Source organism: Mesoplodon bidens (assembly GCF_964165515.1).
Source record: "Mesoplodon bidens genome assembly, chromosome: 20".
Classification (NCBI taxonomy): Eukaryota; Metazoa; Chordata; class Mammalia; order Artiodactyla; family Ziphiidae; genus Mesoplodon; species Mesoplodon bidens.
In genome coordinates this window covers 36703949-36725931 of record NC_138181.1, presented here as the reverse complement: position 1 = coordinate 36725931, position 21983 = coordinate 36703949, and the positions used below count along the sequence as shown (strand labels likewise).

The 21983-nt window shown below is 39.1% G+C and overlaps 1 protein-coding gene across 3 annotated transcripts in view; it reads right to left on the bottom strand.

Moving 5' to 3' along the window:
* Positions 1 to 3031: 3031 nt before the first annotated feature.
* The window catches only part of NEIL3 (nei like DNA glycosylase 3), a 45190-nt gene continuing 26238 nt past the window's right edge, over positions 3032 to 21983 (bottom strand). The window contains exons 5-8 of one of the 3 annotated variants that reach the window (XM_081221075.1): positions 17810 to 17990; positions 15949 to 16366; positions 10183 to 10357; positions 3032 to 3105 (exon numbers count right to left, since the gene is read on the bottom strand). In XM_081221075.1, the coding sequence (XP_081077201.1) occupies positions 3049 to 3105; positions 10183 to 10357; positions 15949 to 16366; positions 17810 to 17990 (831 nt within the window). In that variant the 3' untranslated portion in view covers positions 3032 to 3048. Of the gene's footprint in view, positions 3106 to 8460; positions 8786 to 10182; positions 10358 to 15948; positions 16367 to 17809; positions 17991 to 21983 lie in introns of those variants that run through there. The other 2 variants (XM_081221076.1, XM_081221074.1) reach the window with 2 other exon arrangements.

Below are 21983 nucleotides of genomic sequence, written 5' to 3'. Positions count from 1 at the left end.
TCATTTATTGCTGTACTATCTCCTCTAGAGACGCGATTTTACAATGTACCTTCTCCTCTAGTGTCTGAGATTACATTGGGAAAAAAAACCTTTGATAGAACCTGAGGTCCTTCTAAGCACATCCAGCCTTGCAGGAAGTCAGGCACTGAATTTAGTTGATGACATTCCTGGCAGGACCTAAGCACCTTACAGTATACTCATTTCCATTTTAAGAACTCTGAAAATTTTTGGAATTTTGTCTTGTTATTAAGTCTATAATCTCATATTTTTCTGGACTTGTATGGAATAAACATAATTCATTTTCCTATCAGTCCCTCAGACTTCTAGATTGTTATCATGGTCCATCCAGCATATTTCCTTTAGTTAAAAAGGGATAGAAAAAAATGAAATTGTGTTTTTTGCATTTTTTAATTTAAGAAATACTTATCAAGTACATTTATTAATTCAAATGCAACTATATATTTACTGTATATATCATCATTCAGATCCATGTCTGAATATAATCTCATTCAGAAGGGATATATGGGAATGATAAGCACTCATTAAGAGAACTTTACAAATTGATTTCTGTCTTATCCTATTTCAATTTCCAATTTTACAGGAGCTTTTTGGTCATCGGTAGTATCCTTGCTTCCATATTTCTCATTGATAGAATTATATCCACATGAACATTAGGAGTATTATCAGAAGAAAATTTAAAGTGGCCATCTGCCATCCAGCCTTAGAATCGTCCTTAATTTTATTTCATGGTGACACTCCTGCCCAGTTCAAGACATAGCTGATAGACCTCCCTCCCACTTGAGGTCTCCATGTCTGTTAAAAAATGAGGTACTTGAGTTTATGCAGCTGTTCACGAGCTAATTATCTGCAATCACTTCTGATTACTTAATAGGCCATGGTAGGATGTGTGTTTGCTGCTATGCGGAGTTTACACATTAGGTTTTAATGCGCTGATATGGTTAATTGTTGCGCTCACTGCTGCCTGCTAATAGACCATTCCTGAAAGCGAGACCATATCTCAATGGAATTTGCTTGTTTATTTAAATAAGTAATAACTACAAACTCAGATCCTAGATCTAGTGTTTACCATTTTAAGAACACACTTTTCTTTTTTTTAGTGCTGGTCATTCCTAATGCATTCAAATTATTCAAGTTTGGAGAAAATGAGTTATTAAACTAATGAGTCCATAACCAACTCAGATAGTTAGATTTAACATTTTTCCTGCTCTGTTCAGTTTCATAAATTGTTTTCTGCATTGACAGCAAAATAAATTCTTTTTAAATGGAGCTAAACACTCTGAGTATAATAATATAATGAGAAAGATATATGCATATTAAAAGCAGATGAATATTTATTAATATGTAAACCAAGATGCCAAGGTGAGCAATTGGGAGTGATACAGAGATGTGCACACGGACAGTAGGTGTGGAATTGTTGTAATGAGACTGCTCATTTGCTTTGCAGTTTTGCATTTTATGAGAGCATTTAGTCCAAAAGCCAGTGCTTAGTTTTAAAAATTTACAAGGCTGTTCTTTTGTTGACTATCCATATATTTGCATTTCTGATGGCTAAAAATGGAGGCATAGTGTCCGTATAGATGCTTTAGGCATTTCTCTTTGTCTTTCCCTTTCTGTTCATAAGATCTCTTTTTTCCTACCGTCACTTCTTCATTTCTTCATCTCTTTTAATTTCTTGTGTTTTCCCCTCCTTCACTACTCTTTTTTTTTTTTTTTTCTTTTTGCGGTATGCGAGCCTCTCACTCCTGTGGCCCCTCCCGTTGCGGAGCACAGGCTCCGGACGCGCAGGCCCAGCGGCCATGGCTCACGGGCCCAGCCGCTCCGCGGCATATGGGATCCTCCCGGACCGGGGCACGAACCCATATCCCCTGCATCGGCAGGCGGACTCTCAACCACTGCGCCACCAGGGAGGCCCTTTCACTACTCTTTTATTAGAGAAGCAAATAGGATTTGAATAATAAATAGAAAGTATTTCAAGCGCCCAAAACGCTTGGCTTTTATTCTGCAACTTCCAAGAACAGTAGAGTTCATCCACTCTCCATGTGTTTGGGGGCCTTGCTCTGCCTTGTCAAGCACTGGGCTCACCCCTTTAAAGACAGATTTCAGTGAATGGGACTCTACGCACTGCTGGGGCCCATCACTCTGGGTGAAACTGTGCGACCCAATGACCTGCTTTCCCAGAAACACTGTATGCAGTGCTTCCATGCGCTCAAAGCCAGAATCTCTTCTGCAGTCAAAGAAATAGGGAGAGAAGGGGATGCAAGTGATTGTAGTTGATAAAGATTTACACTCGTTGTTGGGATATATGATTTCTATCTAAAAGAATGGACGCCTGGATTACGATGAACCTTTGGATCTCTCAGTTCTTCATGAATGAAGGCTTTTCATAGTTCCTTCCTGTTTTGTATTCCTAAGTGTCTGCTGTGTCACTGGAAACTTAACACTGAGTCACCATCTTCTTCCTAACACCTTCCTTATGAAGTTCCAGGCTCTCCGTTCCCCAAACACGACTGCACTTCCTCCTGTTCCCACGCTTTCCTCCCATTGCTCCCTTCCATCCCGAGTCCTTCTCTGTCTGGTGAAATCCACATCCTTTTTTAAGGCCACTACCAGGGCTACTTCCTCTCTGAAACCTCCCACAATAACCGCTGTAAGGGTAGGAGGAGGAGTAAGAATAATGAAGGTAAAAAAATGAACTCTTGTTTTGACGGCCAGGTATTGTGCTCAGCCCTTTAAACAGATACAGCACTTTATCCTCAAAACAGCATTGGAGATGGTACCATCGCCACCTAACAGGTGAGGTACCTAAGACTCAGCACACAGTAGCCCAAACCTAATAAAATATCATGTTCAAGGTCACAGGGTCAAGGTCAGGGTCAGGGGTGGGGCAGGCTTTGACCTAGCAGTCTGACTCCAGAACTCAATTGTTTTCTAGAATCTAAGTAATTAAACACTATACATACCATCTTGCATGGCATTGGCAGAATAATTCCTTTTTTCATTTGTCCAGAAGGCCCACTGGTTGCATCATTAACCCAGCACAGGTCCCGGTGGTGTGCACTGGCTTGCTTCTCTGCCATGGGCTCCCTAAGGGAAAAGAGTGACTTTTTACTTTTATATCCTGGGAACAAAGAACTGGCCCATCCCAGGAGCTCCACTGGTAGCAGCGAAATGGAATGAATTCTTCCTTTACAGATATTCCCCCTGTATTTTCCTTCATATTCCCTATGATCCAGCCAAACAGGACTCTTTGCTATTCCCCACACATTCCCTGTGCTCTGAGCTTCTTTGCTGATGCTGCACCTACAGCCTGAAATGCCCTTGCACATATGCAAATCTTCACCAAGGTGAAATTCCAGCTGCTGTCTCTCCTGAGGTCCCTCCAGCTCCTGAATCAGGCGTGGGCTCTCCTTCCACACTCTGCGTATAGAGCTGCTATCCCTTAGTATCTCTCCCTCATTTAGGCATTGGCAAGATCTACTTTAAAAATACGTATCATTGGATTTTTCACATAGTAGGTGCTCAATAGAGATTACTTGAATTAAACACTAAGAAGTGATTTAAACCAGTTGACTTGGTTTCCTACAAAATGAAGAGGTTCAAACTCATGGGCGTTGGATGGGGTACTCACATTTTTTTTCATCTCTATATATTATGAAACACAGGGTAGCACTAAGGCAGCCTTACACTTTCTTTCCTTTCCAGTGAATGCACACCCTTTGATCTGATTAGCTTGGGCCTGTCCGTGAAGACTTTCATTTAAATTACCAGAAAGATTTAACAGCTTTTAGACACCAAGGAATTTCTTTCTCTTTCATAATAAACCAGTGACACTCTTTTCAATGACATTTAAGTGACTTCATGTTTGAATAGTGGTAACAAGATTAACAATGTTCAAAAGACTGACATGATATTAAACCTTCATCTATTAGATTCATCAAATGTTTACAGGTGGCTACCGTGTACAAGGCACAATCTCTGGTAAGAGTCTCTGAAGAACAAAGAAGGGTTACATACAATCCCTTAGGTGAACATCAGGAAATGCAGACAGGACAAGTAATACAACACAAGGCAAACACTAGCATAAGCTCCAGAAGACATATAAGTGCTGCAAAGATATACCAAGAAAAAGGAGGTTAAATTTTTTGGAAACTCATTGGAACATTTGTTCCTTCATCCCACACCCCAACTTGCTAATAATGGTGGTCTAGAATATGCGATGGCAGGTACCTTTAGAAAGTACATGAAAATAATGGATTTTAAAAAAGAATTTTAATAGAAATTAAATAAGAGCAATGGAAAGTAATGGAGATTTCAAATAAATTTATAGAAATTTTAACATGACAAATTTTAGAGAAAAAAATGACCACGATCTTATTGTCATTCGACAATTATTTTCATTTGTGTACATTAGATATTTGTACATATCAACAACATGCAATTCTGGGTACAGCCAATTTTCTTTAATACACGGAGAGGGGAGAAGCTTATTCAGAGCGTGCAAATTTCATTCAAACCACAGCCTGCGTGACACATATTTCTGACTTAACCTACAGCAAACCAGCTTTCTTAAAGTGTAAAATGAGAAATAACAGTAATAGATGTCACAGGGTAGTCAAGAGGATTAAATGAAAGAATCTATGGAAAGTGACAGCAGCTGTCACCAAATAAGGGCTCAGAAACAGTGGCTCTTAAAATCATCTTCCTCATTTTTACCCCCTCTCTCATTGTTTTCCCCTAATCATGAAAAGCCTTTATATTCATATGATGTGGTTTGAAGTACCAAGAAATAGGCAGATAAACTCCAGAGAGATGAATACCAGCAGACCACACAGCAGCTTCCAAAGACTCAGACAATGATGAACAGATGCAGCTCTGAAGGCTGCCAGCCTGGTCCTGGTTCTGCTTCTGTGGGAACCAATGTTGTTGATGCAGAAGATAACAATACCAGTTCCCTCCACCCGGTGGCATGAGGAGACACAGGCACAGCGGCTTCTGCCCACAACCTTCTGCAGAAGATGTCCTAGAAGCACCAGGCAGCTCAGGGAATCACCTTCTGTGTCTGCAGACAGCACCAGAGGGCTTGATGAGGACCCACAGCAAAACCAGAAAGCAGCAGACCAGAACTGGATTGCAAAGGCTCTGAAAACTAAGCTGTCACTGGAAATAGAGCCCACAATGTAAGTCAGAGCCTACACACTTAACTAATCTGGATGACTGCATGCTAAAATATAATATTTACATAGCACCTAGAGCCTCCTAACATAATAACAAACATCCAGGATACAATAAAAAAATCACCTGTTCTGCCCCAAACTGATAAAAACATGTCTGAAGGAGAAAAGACACTTAACTGATGAAGATACTGAGATAAATCAGATATTAGAATTATCCAATAAGGATTTTAAAGCTGACATCATAAAAGTGCTTCTGGAATCAATTATAAATTATCTTGAAACCAATGGAAAATCTCACTAAAGAAATAGAAATTATAAAGAAAGGACCAGGTGGAAGTTATAGGTATGAAAAATACAATTATTGAAATAAAAAATTAGCTGGATGATCTCAGTAGTAGAGTGACGATGACAAACAACAGAGTCAGTGAACTTGAAGACAGATCAATAAAATTTACTCAATTTGAATGAGAGTGGGAAACATAGACAGGGAAAAATAAATAGAGCCCAGAAATCTGTGGGATAATAACGATCTAATGATCTAATATTTGTATCACTGGAATCTCAGAGAGGAGGAAGCGAGTGGAACTAGAAAAGTACTCAAAGAAATAGTGGTTGAAAACTTCCCAAGTCTGGTAATAGATATCACATATAGACACTTAACTTTTTACAATTAGAGTTAATATAGAACCACCTCACACACAATGTAGAAAACTTGCAACTGTATAGCTCCTTTGACCTCTTTATGCTACAGTTCTCATATCTACATGCATTATAAATCTACAAGACTATAACTTTTTTTTGCTTTGAACAGTCTCATGTATTATAATAAAACTAAGAGGCAAAAATAATATTTTATATTTATTTAGATATTTGCCATTTAAGAGTTTCTGTATTGCTTCTTGAAGATTTGAATTTCCATTTGGTATCATCTCTATTTAGCATTTACTTCAGTGAGCATAGTTATAATGGCTGCTTTAAGATCCTTGGTAGATTCCAACATCGTGGTCATCTTGGAGTCAGTCTTGGGTGTTAGTCTTTTCTCTGAATCTGGGTCACATTACTCTGGATCTTCTTACGTTGCATAATTCCTGACAGAACCCTGAACATGTGAATATCATGTGGTGGAGACTCTGGATTTGGCATATTCCTCTAGACAGGAATATGATCCTGTCTAGAGGAATGTTGATCCTTTTGTCTAGAGGAATGTTGATCCTTTTTTCCTAGAGGAATGTTGATCCTTTTGTCTAAGGCAAGTGGATTCAAAGTGCAAATTCTCTTGGTTCAGTTATCTATCCAGTTCTTTTAGCTGCTCTGTGTTGTCTGCCCCACGCCTGTGTGTATGGTCCAGGGGTCATTCAAGGTCATGGGCAGTTTAGACACAGAACTTGGGCTCCCCATCTTGGAATCTCTTCTGAGATTTCCCTCTTTCCAGTGGCTGTGGTTAGCCAGACTGTCTGCTGGCTCTTCAGCCCAGAAAGACTCTGGGTTGAAACCGACTTTGTGCTGCCCTCAGGATAAAAACTGTAAAACCTGGGAAATTACCTCCAGGTGGTCCCTTCTTCCACATTTTACACACCTCCAGAATCTGCCTGCTTTCGTTCACTCTCCAGTGTTGTGTTTTTGTCCAGAATCTGAAGCTGGGTTCAGTTGGAGCTTACTCCACAATGGAAGCAGAAACCTCCTTAAGATTTTGATGGGAAGTTTCCTTAAAACTCAAAATTAAGTTTGGAAGAATGACATTTTTTAAACATCCATTCTTTCCAGTCAGGGTCCTGCTTTGTCTATCCATCTGATTCTTTGATGTTTGTCAGTAAAATTTTCTTTGTTTCTTAGTAGATAAGTCTCTAAACTTCTTATATTGAAATCTGTTGTTTCACTTGCCTATATTTCCTTGTAATTAATTTGCTAATTTTTGGAGACTGGAATTTATGGAAGCTTGATTTGCAGTAGGCCTTTTCCCTTGTTGTTGTACAATTAATTTGTAGTTGTCTTCTGAATACACACTATGTGTACTTCACATCATGTCACTAAGACCATCAATGGTCCAGTCTCATTCCTGGTTTGCTCTATAGTTATTACCCTGTTGAGCAATTTAGGTGAAGACCACGGATCTTAGGTTGGTTCTTATTGTGTCTCTTCAGTGTAGAGTTCAAATGCAGGACGATGAAATATGCTCTGTCCCTGCTGGTAATTTCATATGCTGTTAACTTCTAGAGCTCTGCATGGGCCATTTAGTTTTAGAAGGGGGAAGGGTTCCAGCCATCTTCCATGCTTTTTTTTTTTTTTTTTTAAACAGATTGAACCAGCTCTGAATGGAATTTTCCACCAACATGCAGAAATGCATTGATTAATGTTTTTCTTTCCTTTTGGGAAATAATAATACCTGAGCTAAATTTTTTTTAAAAAAGGAGTTAAAATAAAACTAGAAATAAAAATATCACATTAAGCTTTTGAAATGAACTTTTAAAAATTAATAGGTATTAAAATCAAGATCAGAAAAGTTTAAACCAACTTCTCTTTTAAAGGTATAGAGATGACTTCTTTTCTTAAATGTTACTTTTATATTCTGAATCCCCACAGCTTTTCACAAAAATGCATTTGAAGTTATACAAGTGTTTGGCATGTCTCTAGCATCTAGAGGAACTTGATGTTTTGTTTGTTTATTTATTTAATTTATTATTTTTGGCTGCGTTGGGTCTTCATTGCTGTGCGCGGGGCTTTCTCTAGTTGCGGCAAGCTGGGGCTACTCTTCGTTGCGGTGCGCGGGCTTCTCATTGTGGTGGCCTCTCTTGTTGTGTAGCACAGGCTCTAGGCGTGTGGGCTTCGGTAGTTGTGGTGCGTGAGCTCAGTAGTTGTGGCTTGCGGGTTCTAGAGCGCAGGCTCAGTAGTTGTGGCGCACGGGCTTAGTAGCTCTGCGGCATGTGGGATCTTCCCAGACCAGGGCTCGAACCTGTGTCCCCTGCACTGGCAGGTGGATTCTTAACCACTGCACCACCAGGGAAGCCCTAGAGGAACTTGATGTTTGTTGAATAAAGAAGAAAATATGATTTTCTATAATGAAGATCCCATTTCTTACATTTCATTTAAGAAAACAAGAAGTTCCTTTAATCATATGTTATGAATAGTGGTGATATCTGAGAAATTATTCAGTTCAGACAGAATAATTATTATTTTATTGTACTGCATACTCCTAAAAAAAAAAATCACTGCTTCCCCAAAGAAGTTACAAGAGACCAAGAGCATACTAAAAATACTTTATTGTCATAACTAAATGCATTAAATATACATTCTAAATGGAATATATTGTATATTTGATAAAACCCATATAGCACTCATCAAGGCAAAAAAAATTGAATGAAAAGATGGCACACAAATAAAATGAAGAGTTCTCGAATATTGCAATAACTTTAGCATCCTGGAATAATGTTTATTCCTGGCCCATTTTCTGCCCATTGGAAAAAATTGCACTGTTTTTCTTTCCCAAGAGGGCACACAAAAAAATTCTTTCCATTATTAGGTCCAATCTTCAACACTGTTCTCATGATGGAGCGTTTGCCATGGCTGCAGAATGGGAAGGACAAATCTGCCCACTGGGGGGGAAACAGATTGTAAAGTTTAGATGGAAGGTAGAATGACAGACAGGCTGAGCCTTGACACATTTGATTAGTACTGTACTGTCTTCACTGCTGTTCCTATTAATTTGACATTGTAAGATACACGTAAGTCATTAGTTGTTGCCCCTAAAAAACCTTATATCCTATAAGAAGCGTCTCTAACAAATTCGCTTGAATCACACAGAAAATAGTCATAATTCTGAGTTTCCCTCTGTCCAAAGGCATACTTACAGAAGTTCCTTCACTTTATTGAAAATCTCTCTGTAAAGCAAATCACCAGTGTTCCTGCTATAGCTCTGTTTAAGCTATTAAGGTCAAATATTTGTTATGATTTTAATATTAAACTTCCTTAGTCTCCTAGGAAAAGAAAGCATCCAATACATAATTACCAGGACTAATTCACGCAAATTCCATTGTATTATTCTTATCCTTATTAATTTTGGCCTCAAGAGAGCTACCAAGAAGGCTGTGATATTGCTAATATTGCCAATAATATTTTCTCCATTACATCTATACAAGCTTTGAGGGAAGGAGATCAGGAAGTTGAGTAGGATGGAGCCACATCTCGGGCAGGGGTTATGCTCTAAGATCATGATCAAATTTTCCTTAGGAAGGTATCACACTGAAGACAGATCATTTCTCTCTCAGCAAGCCCAACCAGAAAACTTTTGCTCCAGCGCCTAAACAGATCCATATTTTCTTTTTCTAGTTAGGCACCAGATGAAGCAGCTGGGAAAAATATGTGTCTTTAAACCTTAGGCTCACAGTCAGAAGTGAGAGGCTCTCGTTCTGTGGAAAGCACAAAGACTGACCAAAAGCACCGAGATTCCTGTCTTGTATCTCACACTCATTTGCAGGGACAAACTCATAGATTGAAAGGTTGGGGAATCACCTACATCTAAACTGTTATTGCGCCATCACTTGTTTTGGTTAAGCCTGTGCGGTAGGATTTGCTACGTTTACTGTAAATCCAGGGCATGTAAATTATTTCCCTGGGTTCTTCTATCCAATGCATAAACCAAAGGTTTGGATGTCACACCGAAGTCAGGAAGAGCAAATATCTATCTTGGATTATCAGTCACCTGGGTGACTCAATACCTCTCTCTTTGTAAGCCAAGGGGGCAACACCTCTACCCTGTTGTTACAAATATGATATACTCTAATAATGGAATAGCTGTCATTTGATTAATTTTCTTTTTGGGATGAACCTCTTTGAAATTTCAGTTATTCAACATTCGGGTTTTAGACTAAATGTCAGTCAGCATGGCTTTTAAATTTAAAGGTAAAACCAGAAACGGACTGCTATTTGTTACACTTTAATAACTGAAGTATTCAAGGACACTATCATTAAGCTTGTTAGGTCGTACACGTACTTCAAAAAATCCACATTGTGCTTCTCTCGGTAGAGGACAAGCATAAAAGCACCTGCCCTTGTTTTCTCCATCCTTCCTCACCACGTGGAGAACGCAGGGGCGGTCATGTTTACTGCAGCGGGGACTGCCGGCATTTAATGAACGAGGACCACCTGTCATGTTACTCTGAAGCTCCCTGTAATGACAAGTTACACAATAACTGCAGCATGATCGTGCTAAAAGGGGTCATTCACAGCACCTCATCCCGCATCAGAATCCCGCCTGTACAAAGAGACGGTACCAGAAAGTGACCACCATCAACTTCCCTCAATTACTGGGTTGGCCAAAAAGTTCATTCGCTTTTAAGTAAAAATAAAAGACATCTTTCATTTTCACCAAGAATTTTATTGAACAATGTATTCACCAACTGAACGATCTTTTTGGCCAACCCAATACATACACTCCTACATCTTTTTAATTCTTGGTTTTCCCAGGTAATTTCCTTCCAAAGCTACCTATTTATGTAAATTAAATTTAAATTAGGTATATCATTTAAATTTCTCAAGAATAGAAACAGCTGAATTGCACATCCAATTTCTTAGTTTTCATTTGTGACATTTGGTTCTTTTCTTACCCAACATGACAGGGTGGCCACTTTTATTTCCCTTAAAATATTCTCAAGTCCAGCTGTCCCCTGACGCCCAAAGGAACTAGAGTCACAATCTTCTCCAATTATTTTCTCATCTGTAGCAAACTCTCATCAATGGTTCTGACAAGGCCAAAGAGATCTACTGTCCAATTTAAAGACAATTTTCTATGCTTTTCTTTGACCAAGTCTACCACAATAGTTGCAATCATATTTCAGCAAGTAACAGGCTGCCTGGCAGAGCAGAAATGTGTATTTTGTAAAGCTAGTGAAGAAGCTTTAGTCTCCCCCCATGATTAGATCAAGAGTGTCTGGAGGTTACCCCTGAGTACAGTGTATAAAGGCCAGAAGCTGGGCTTCCACTGTAGCTGTCTAGGTGGAATGTTTTCTTTGAAAAAGAGCTTCATGATTATTTTTAATTTTTTTATATTTTGCATATTTTAATAATGCCTTTATAAAAGTCTTCTTAATAAACCAACTGAAGAGAAAAAGAGCTCTTATTAAAACCAGAAGCCCTTCCCCTTAATAGCCCTATTTTTAACTTTTTAATGATAAGTTCTTCCTTTCTTTTTTTGTTAACTTCTAAAGAACAAAATACCATTCTTAAATGATTTTTTAAAAATGCTTATAAATCAGAGGTTGGTTCCCTTTTCCTTGCTTCCTAAACCACATTCTTCCCATACTTGTTCCTATAATGATGCCTTGAGGCGTCATATCTAATCAAAATGTTAAGAGTGTGAGACATTTTTTCCAGTTTTATTGAGATAGAATTGACATACAAGGGATCTTTTATTTGTGGTGAAATTGGTTTACACTCATTTATAAAATAGATGCTTAAATATATTTCTTTAAATGGACTCAAGCATCCTGATGTCTGGGATGGACTCAAACATCCTGAAGTTTCTGAAGCTGCTTGGGCAGCAGGCGTGTGCAAGATGAGAGCAGCTGTGGGCACTGCTAAGGAAACTGTTATCATTAAATATTTCTCCAGCAGGTATTTTGTTGGTAGCATTTTCAGGGTAGGGGATAGTGGCTTATATTTTAGTGTCACGGGGGATGCTAACCAGAAATAGGGAGGGTGAGGGGCAATAGACTTCTCTTTTCCAACCCCCTTCACTTCAAAAGCCCCCCTCCCCAAAAGGGGCAATATTAAAACGTTAACTTCAAGAGAAGCTGAACATCTGGGTGGGTGTAGAGAAGTTGAGTGATTTCAAAATTGAAGCAAGTGGGTCATAAACAGTGCTTAAAAAAAATTTAGAGGAGGAACACAGAAGGTTAAGAATCTTAACGGAAAGAAAGAAACTGATGCTTTTGTAAAAAAAAAGTACACACATGCAAACAGTTTTATATATTATTTGGAAGGCTGTCTGAGGTAACAGTTAAACATTTTCAAACCCACTTGCTTCAACCTAGAAATCTCCAGAGTTTCGCAAATCCAGGGAGATGTTTAGATTTTCTTACTAGTAAAGCTTTCCTGGAGAGGAGCACGGTGGAAGTCAGGATTAAGGTGGAAAGGAAAGATCCCAGTGTTTCCTATAGGTTCCTCATTTCTGTCTTCAATTCTGTTGCTTCCTTGGTATAAAGTTAAAGGAGAAAGTAGCCACATGCTATCTTATCCCGGCCCTTAGAGTGTGGTCCATCTGACCAGAAGCATCAGCATCACCTGGCAGCTCCTTACAAGTACAGAATTATCCTCCCCTACTCCAGATCGCTGGCAGAATCAGAATCTGCATGTTAACAGGACTCCCAGGTGATTCGTATACACATTAAGTACTGAAGCACTGAGTTAATGTAACCAAGACACTGATGCCATCTGTGAACACATAAGTTCTAAAGATGTACAGGGAATCTTAATTTTATGAGAGCAAACATTATCCAGGGTAATTAAATGTTCTGATTAATTGAGGACATCCTGGTTCTTCTTTGTTTCAATCATTACTTTAAAAACTTTCAAAAATGTAGCAGAGCATTTTCTTGGGTAAACTTAGCATATGGGATAGTTTAACTTATTTTGATAACTAGGACCATCATTTTGAATACTAATACTGGATTATAAACAGTCGATATAATAGATCAGCGTTGGAAAATCTTTTTCAGAAGGGACATACGTTTAGGCTTGTGGGTCTTATGGTCTCTGTTGCAAAATACTCAAATCTGCTGTTTTAGCATGAAAAGCAGCCAGAGGGAATATGTAAACCAATGGGAATGGGATGTGTCCCAATAAAACTTTATTTATAAAAACAGGGGGTGGGCTGACTTTGGCCCTGCTGGCTGTAGTTTGCTGAGGTAGAAGTTGTCATTAGAACCAAGAGTAATGCTTAATGTATAATAGGTTCTTAATAAATACTTATTAATAAATAAACACTGAACATGTTCAATAAGCACAGTTCAAGTAACACTGAACAGAGATCAGATAAAAACTATTATCAAGAAGGAAGACATTACCAAGCACAGGTTTGTAATTTTTTAAATGGGTATTTTTTCAGTGATCAATTTATCATGGTTTAACTTATTTTACAGATAGGGTGATTCATTAGAATAAAAACATTGAACTGATCAGTCTCACTGAATGTAGATTTTGTAGCTCAGCAGTATTTCAAGGACCGTAACAAACAAACAGAGGTTAAATGACTCATCCTGGATGGTCCCAGGTGGTTCTGACATCCTTGGGGACTGAAAACACCAAAAGGTGAACCAGAAGCATGAATGAGAGGTGAGTGCTTCACTGGTGATTAGAGGTAGAATTTGGCAACCCTGATGGCGGCAGACCTGAGAAACCCTTAGTGATTTTCATTTCACTCATTTCACTCATCTACGTGAGCCTTTGCATCAGCTCAGGAAAAACTTCAACCCAAAACACGTTATGCTTCTTTGAAGCGGTTATCACCGTGTTTTGCTCTGCATTTATAATAATTGGATCAAAGACTTAAAACTGTCTAACAGTCATTCTTAACTGCTTAAAAGTTGGTTCAACGATCTAATTTATAATCCAGTAGCTGGATAAAATTCAAGTCTATCTAAAGACCAATCTGAAAATATGCCCCATCAACATAGCATGTATCATGTGGTGATGAGAGCAGTAATTAAGAGAACAAAAGGCAAATTAATTACCATACAATTATTAAAGAAACAATGAATTCTCTGAGTTGGACCACCTGCTTTAATCCTATTATGTTGTGAGCTTCTGCCCAGCATCTTGTCCACAAGATGAACACTGTAGCTGCCAGACAAGGAGAAAAATGAAACACATGACAGTAATTTGCAATTTATTCCCTGTAAAGTAGCTGGGTGCAGAAGGGCTGCTGGGTGAATGTATTTCATCACTTGACATTTATTCTGCTAGTTGATGTTGATTGATTTTGGAGTCTCATTCCTGGGGTTCTTATATTCAACACATACGCACGCTGCAATGTTTCTAAGTAAAGCTGTGTGCTGTGATTAATCATATGACCCTATTACTGATGGCTTATGAAGAAATCTTTAAAATTTAAGGTTACATTAATGTTTTTTTAAATCCATAATTCATTAGTTAAATTGTCTGAGATTTTCTACAAAGCACTAAGGAAATAAAAATATGCCAAGATACTTCATTTGAGTACAAAAAAAGCCACAATATTTTTAAATGATCACATCTGCTTCTTTCCACTTAAGCTACACAACAGAAAAGGCTGTTCAAAAATGATTTTCCTACAGCATAGCCTCCCAACTCAGACACTCTTAACTAGCTCCTTCATAAACTTTCGTCATGACACATTCATTAGTGTTCAGTGAAAAGGTGGTGTACTGATCAAGTCAGTTAAAAGTTTGCCTGCCAGAGCTTAACTCAAATGTCTATATTTTGTGAGTATTATGGACAAAAGTCAAACCAGTTATTATACATGATTATGAACAACAACAACAACAAATCAGCCAAGGATAAATGATCAAGATTAACTGATGGTAAAATTAGAGTCAGTACAAGAAACTCAAGATTGAAGCATCTATTGACCAAAAACCGTCTCAGAATTCTGTTCTTAAAGGATTCCCAGAGGTTGGTCTAGGTTTGTGCAATGGTGGTCCTTCATCTCACTGCTCAAAGAACCTTTCCATCAGCAAAGACATAGCTCATCAGGTGAGAAGCTGGAAATCAGAATCCCTCCTGAGATTATTTTAGATCCCATCCACGGCAACTCTTCCTCTTCTCATCCCCCGTTGGCAAGAAAAGGCACAGGGGAAGAAAACTCACCTTCACTCCGTTTAAAATAGTCTTCCCTTCATTTTAAGAGGCTGGATATACAGTGTCTGCTTTCTGAAGGAAAAGAAAATTGTGGAGAGATCTCTCTCCCTGACGGAGGCATAATATCAGGTGTGATAGGAGCCCCAGATAAAGAAATTAAACAAGGTTGGGGAAGAATAGTTCCAGGATCTGCCAATAATCATTAAGGAACAAGGATGACATTGTTTATTAAAATTTCTCTGTCTCTGGTGACAGCAACTGGGGGGTCTTCTCCTGAATGTGTAGCTGGTAGTCTCATAAAACATATCTGATCTGGTAGTATTCATTAACTGGAATTACAACTTTTTACTTTCAGGTCCAAAAGTAGTACTCACGGCTCTTTGAGCCTTTTTGGTTGAAACAAAGACCGCCCTCCCTGCCCCCTGGCTGTTTGAAATACAGTCACTTTCTTTGGCAGAAATGTCACTAAAAATATCTCAGATCCCTCTCTTGAGAACAGAAGACATTTACTAAACGTTATGAATGATAGTTTCCCTTCTAGAAGAACTATCTTTCATTGGAAGAAAACCTTAAACAAAACTGCTAACAGTGGAGACAGCCAACCGGTAAGATTATGGGGGATTTCATCATTATTCTTTATACTTTCCAGTATTTTCCAAACATTCTGTATTAAGCATGTATATGGTTACAGCCAGAAAAAAGCAAAACAAAACTTTCTACAGATGGAGGAAATTCTGTTCTTCATTCCCTTCCCTTCTCTAATATTATAAGCTAGAGGAGGCAAGGGATGCAAATTACTGTAATAGTCTTTCAGGGTTTGACTGACATTTCCAAGATCAGTTCAGCTTCCTCAGCAATGGATGATCTTTCTGCATTCTTAAAACTTACACAAATACCTTAAAGAGCAAGGTTAGAAGCATCATACCTGTTAGAAAATCCAGGGTTGCCACTTTTGAGATCCCGTGATGAGCAGTGGGTTGTTTTTAATCTTTTATATGCTGGACTAAATAATTTAGACGGAGAGCAGACCATAGATGATATGTTTACTTTGTTAGATAGTTGAGTTCTAGAGTTTGTTCTCTCCTTGGAGGGGTGCACTGTATCACTAAAACAAACGTTAGTAGGAGGGTTTGGAAATTCCCCAGCTAGTATCTGGTTTGGGCTTTCTTCTCTTTCCAAAGCACTGGATTTATTGCTGAAATCCGTCAAAACAAGGGTTGTAGTTCCAAATGCAGTTTTCCTGTTGATCTTCACTTCCGTCCTTGGTTTTCCAAAGCTATTACAAGGGTATTTCACTAAACTGGTAAAGGCGATAGGATTTTCTTCATTCTTAGGTACCGAATCTGGAAGGAGAGACCAGTAATTCTGCATTATTCCTATAAATACATTGACTGTTTGAAACATCTTTTCATTTGATTAAAACATTTAGTTCATTTATTACAGTGACCTCATGTATAGAACTAATAATACAAAGTTAGCTTGAGCAATTCAGAGTTAACCACCTTCAGATTAGGAAACAAAGTACCATATGAAGTGCAAAATTTCCAGGGACTCAGAGATGGGTTTAATAATTTCTACTTGTTATGCTTTATGTTATGTTTAAGCATTTAAAGGTTACTGAGATATCAATTTTGTTGCTATTAGGCCAAATATTAAAGCAGTGTAAATAAGAGGTGACACCCCACAAAGCTTTAGATCAGCAGTTAGAGCCTATATCTAGATTATCAGGAATGCTTCTGTGAATGACAAGACCAAGTGAAAGGCCTATTAAAATTAAGTAAAGATGAATTACTAAGATTTACATTTACTAAATATGTTTCAAAAAAGCATCCTAGGATTTTGGAATCTGTTAATTTATTCTAAACTGCAGTTATCTGCCTTTCATACTCAGAAAAAAATAACAAGATAATAATTAAGATGTGTAAAGGCATTTCAGAATGTCAGAATAAATGTGGAAACCTAAGACTGGGGTTTTCTGGGGGCTCTCTGTTGAATGATACTGCAGAGGGAGGGACAGAAATAGGAGACACAGTCCCTTCTGCTACCAGCAAAGCTGTATAAGGGGTGATGCCTGCATTTCTGGCCCAGCGAACACAACACAATATGACAGCTCATACAATGGGGGGTCCAGAAGTCAAGAATGAACTTTCTCCTCTCTAATTGAAGAAAGAAAGAACACTTCGAGAACACAGTAGAAGCTGCATCAATGAGATGGTTCTTAATCACAGGTTTCCTCTGAGGTTCTACATCCTCTGCACGCATGAAATTGAGCTATGAAGAGTTATTCTGAAGGATTTCAATGAAATCAGTACAATTGTCTGGGTAAAGATTTTAATAACAAGGGGTAGGAGGCTAAAGAAGTGAAAAAACTCAGCATTTTCCTATTCCACCTGCAAAGATATTCTTACAGAAATCCTCCCTTTCAATTTATGAAACACTTGGACGGAATAACAAACTCAAAAGTTGCTGAAATCTGCATAAAACAAAGCTTTATTGAATAATTCATTAGAAACAGTAGAGAACAGATGTGATCATCTCAGTTTTTTGAGATACAACGGCACAGACTCTTTAAGCACAAGCGTGTTTTCCCCGCGTTTAAAAAAAAAAGTGCTCAACAGAATGTCAGCATCGTTTACATGCAAAGGCTGGCAATTCCTTGAAACCTTTCAGAAAGAGAGCATTTTACTTCATTATGAAATATCAAGACGGAACAAGATATGTACCTGACTTTGTATAATTAACCCTCTTTGAAATGGAAGGAACTTAGAAGCAAAATTCAGTCTTACCCGTAGGCCTTGAAGTCAGGCAAGCATCACATGCTTTAGAAGATGGCTTATTTATTAGCGTACAGACCTCACATGTCCACTGCTCTTCAGACTTCCGGGCCACAGAGTCCATAAGATGACCCCCTCTGCTAGATGGCCAACTGACTGTAGTATTTCTAGCTGGCAGCCTGCTATAAGAGAACTTCTAAAGTTAATCATTGACACTTTCATTATTGTCTTGTTCTTATACATTCTGGGTATCTTAGAAACAATTACAGAACCATTAATACCCAAAGGCTACATGTTTACTACTGCTTAGAAGTTCTAGCTCTCTCGGAATAAAATGTTTTTACTTGGGCCCTGCTGATTGCTTTTAAAGACAGAAATAACAAAAGTTTTAGAGTCAAAGAGTTGTGTGTGTGTTTTTTAAACTAACTAAAAATATTTGACATAACCACTAGGGAGCATTTCTCAACTAGCTTTTTAAGTAAGTGGGGCTCTTCCCAAAGCAAAACTAAAATATCTTTATTCAAATTAGGGAGGAAATGAGTCACGTAGAAATTAGAGCACTGAATGTAAGATGAGAAAAGTTTTACATTTACTTCGTGTGCCCCTGGAATTTCTCAGTATCTACTGGGCACTAAATCAATTGATCTATAATCTATAACGATGGAATTCCTAATTGACTTTTTACTGTTACAGGAAATGCCTTTCTAAAGCTCTGATACAGTCCTGCTCTTTAGCACATGGCTCTGGGTCCACAGAGCACATCACGTGGTTCAGCAGCCAATGCAGTGTCATGGATTCCTTTCATGATTCCAAACATTAATATTGAAAAAAGTTCTTTCAGTAAAGGCTTTGTACCTTACGTTTCAGAACACTTTGACTTTCAAAAGTAACCTTGTCTTCTGTAACATTTTGCTCCTACGCATAATTATAACAGGTTTAAAATTCAGACTTGTCTGGTAAAATCATAAATAGCATAAGAAAATCTGAAAGTAAGACACATCTCATTATGTTTTTTTATCTTTACTTACCTTGACTTTTAATGCCATTCAATATTTCTTATCCCTGTAAATCAACTTCAATAAAATAAATTTTTAAAAATATTTCTTATTCCTATGGAACACGAGACCTTCTATAGAATTTACTTGACCTAATCCCTGCCCTCTACTAGCTTACTCTGAGGGGCAGCATCCTACATTTACTCATAATTAAACACAATTTAAATAACCTTCAGATTTTCAATGTGCTCCAACTTTTAACCATTTTCATCTTCTATCCCATAAATTTCATTAACCATGAGGGGATTTTATTGTTACATAAAGAAGCTTTGGAAGCATTCTCTCCTTACTGCTCCATTTCTTAATCGCCTACTAATAAATTCTTTCCAATCTCCAGTTGGACATTTAACAGGAATTTCAACCTTAACCTGTCTGTAGTGGGCTGAATGATGGCCTCCTAAAGACAGCAGGTCACAAAAGCAGGAACCTGCAAATGTTACTTTATAAAGAGGATCTTTGCAGATGTAATTAAGGATCTTGACTTGGGGAGATGATTCTGGGTTATCAGGGTGATCTCTTAATGCAAACACAAGTATCCTTATGAGAGAGTAAGAGGGAGATATGATACACACAGAAGGGGAGAAGGTAATGTGACCACACAGGCAGAGACGTGAGGAGTTGTGTAGCCACAAATGAAGAACACTGGCAGCCACCGGAACCTTGAAAAGGCAAGGAATGGGTTCTCCCCTAGAGCCTCCAGGGGAGCACAGACCGGCCCACACCTTGACTTCGGCCCGATGAGACTGACGCTGAGCTTCTGGCATCCAGAACCGTGAGAGAATAAATTTCTGTTGCTTTAAGCTATCAGGTTAGTGGTAATTTGTTATGGCAGCCATGGGAAGCTAGTACAAATAAGTCAGGACCCCCTGCCCCCATCCGCAACTCTGCTAATTTGTCACATCTCAGTAAATGGCATCACCATCACTCAGTTGATCAGGCCAGAAACCTGTGAGCCATCCTTAACCCTTCTTGCCCTCATACCTGGTCCATCAGCAAATCCTGCAGGCTCTGCTGCAGAGGCAAATCTACTAGAAACTCACGAAGCCTCCACGGCTTGCTGTGCTGTCCTCCGTGGATCGGAGTGGCAGTGTGCAGAGTGGGGGCAGTCACTCCAGCTGCACGGACGTTGACGACACTGTCGCTGGTGTCAGTCCTGGGGCTCTCTCTGGGCAAGGCCCACGTGCTGCCAGCACCAGCTCATACCTGCTCAGTGCCCAGGGATGGTGTGCCGGCCTGGTACAGGGAGCGGGTGCACTGTCTTATTAAACTTCCAGGACAAGCGATGCTGTTCCATTCCTCACTTACGGGACGTTATGACCTGGGCTGCAAGTCCACTCAACACATGCGCCACCCACCACTGACCCACGGACAGCCTGGTAGAGGTGCAAGGCAGAGACAGCTGAGGGAGAGAGATCCAAAGGCTGGTGGTTCTCAGAGAAAGGTCCTTGGGCTCACAGCGCCTGCACCACGTGGGAACTCGGTAGTCCTAGAGTCCAGGCCACTCCCCAGACCTGTGAATCGCACACTCTGGGGGTAAAGCCCAGCAACCTGTCCAAATTCTACATCAGCTGAGTCAATTGCTACAGTCTACTCTGATCCCTTAGTCAGGGAGCCACAGTACTTCCTGGAAGCTCCCCCAGAATGTGTTTCTCCTGTTGAAACCAGAGGGAATCTGCTACCATGAGACTTGAAATGAGAGGGTGAAGCAGGAAGCAGCTTACACCTGCCTGTATTCTTTCCACTTGTTCCATCTGTGGACAGCCCAGGCAAGGTCACCTTCGGGAGTTCCAGTCCCTGAAATGTGGGTTTTTATAGTTTTTCCACTGATGCTATGAAATTACCCCAACATTTATTTTGGCTCCATGACCCATAAATTCCAATTTTAAGATAATCTGCATTGGGTATCTTTCATTGTAGTCAGAATTTGAGTCCTTTGTAAATTATGTTTTTAAATATGACAACTATGTAGTCAAACTCTCTTCCCCAAACAGGGCTATGCTGTCAAGATTAACCCACCAGTTTTTCTTCACGTCTCCCAAATGCCCTATAATTGCTCCATCCCCCTGAAAAATCTCTGCCAGGTCAGGTCGGCCTTAAGAACTGGTTTGCAAACAACACTAAATTCTCATTAACTAGCAACCAACTCTCAACACATTTCCAAACTAGATGGTTTCTAGAGACGTAAATACGTCTCCGCAAACTTCACCTCCTCAGAGAGATTTCTTTGTTCTTCCCAGGTGGATTTCAAGGTTTCCTCATCCATACTATAGCTCCATTGCCATTAGCACAAATGTGCCCTTCTGCAGCATTCGCATCACGGGGTTCTAATGATCTATTTACTCCCCACATTAGACCCTGAGCACTTCGAGTGACTGTATTCTATTTTCTCTTTGTTTTCCCAGTACCTGGCATATAGCAGACCTTAAGAAAGTAAATAGTACAGAAACGAAAAAGTGAAACAGAAATTATAAAGACTCTAGTAAAAAACAAAGAGTATAGGTATTGAAAGTGTGGTGTGATCAATGAAAACTGGAAAATCTGGGGAGGACTTCGGGAAGGGGTGAAGTAAACTTTTAGTGACTGAAGGAACACAGGAATTTAGATCATTACTACTGGGCTTCTCATGTTTCAATTTAATTTGAAATGACTTTAAAGTGAAAAAATTTAGTCAATATAAAAAGTGCTCAAATGCTCATCCAGAAAATAAATTGAATATTCCTAACTACAGAAATCTCTAAGAGTGGGGCAAATATTACTGGTTTTCAAATGTTTTATTTTGTATACACTTATTTTGCAATGAGTCTTGAGCTGGATGCCAATAGAGAGAAAACTAGGTCAGGAGGGAGGAGGGAATGCAGGGCCCAGGACATTTCCAGTACAGCACGGCCTCCCTAACTCGTAGTAACTCCCAAGTCTCTTTCAGGGAACCCTTGAGGCTTTGAATACTAGTTTCAAAAAATCTTTGGAATTGACAATGATCTTATTTATATGATAAATAACATGTTTACTTGATAATCTGGAAGAATTTTTTTTTTTTGCGGTACGCAGGCCTCTCACTGCTGTGGCCTCTCCCGTTGCGGAGCACAGGCTCCGGACGCGCAGGCTCAGTGGCCATGGCTCACGGGCCCAGC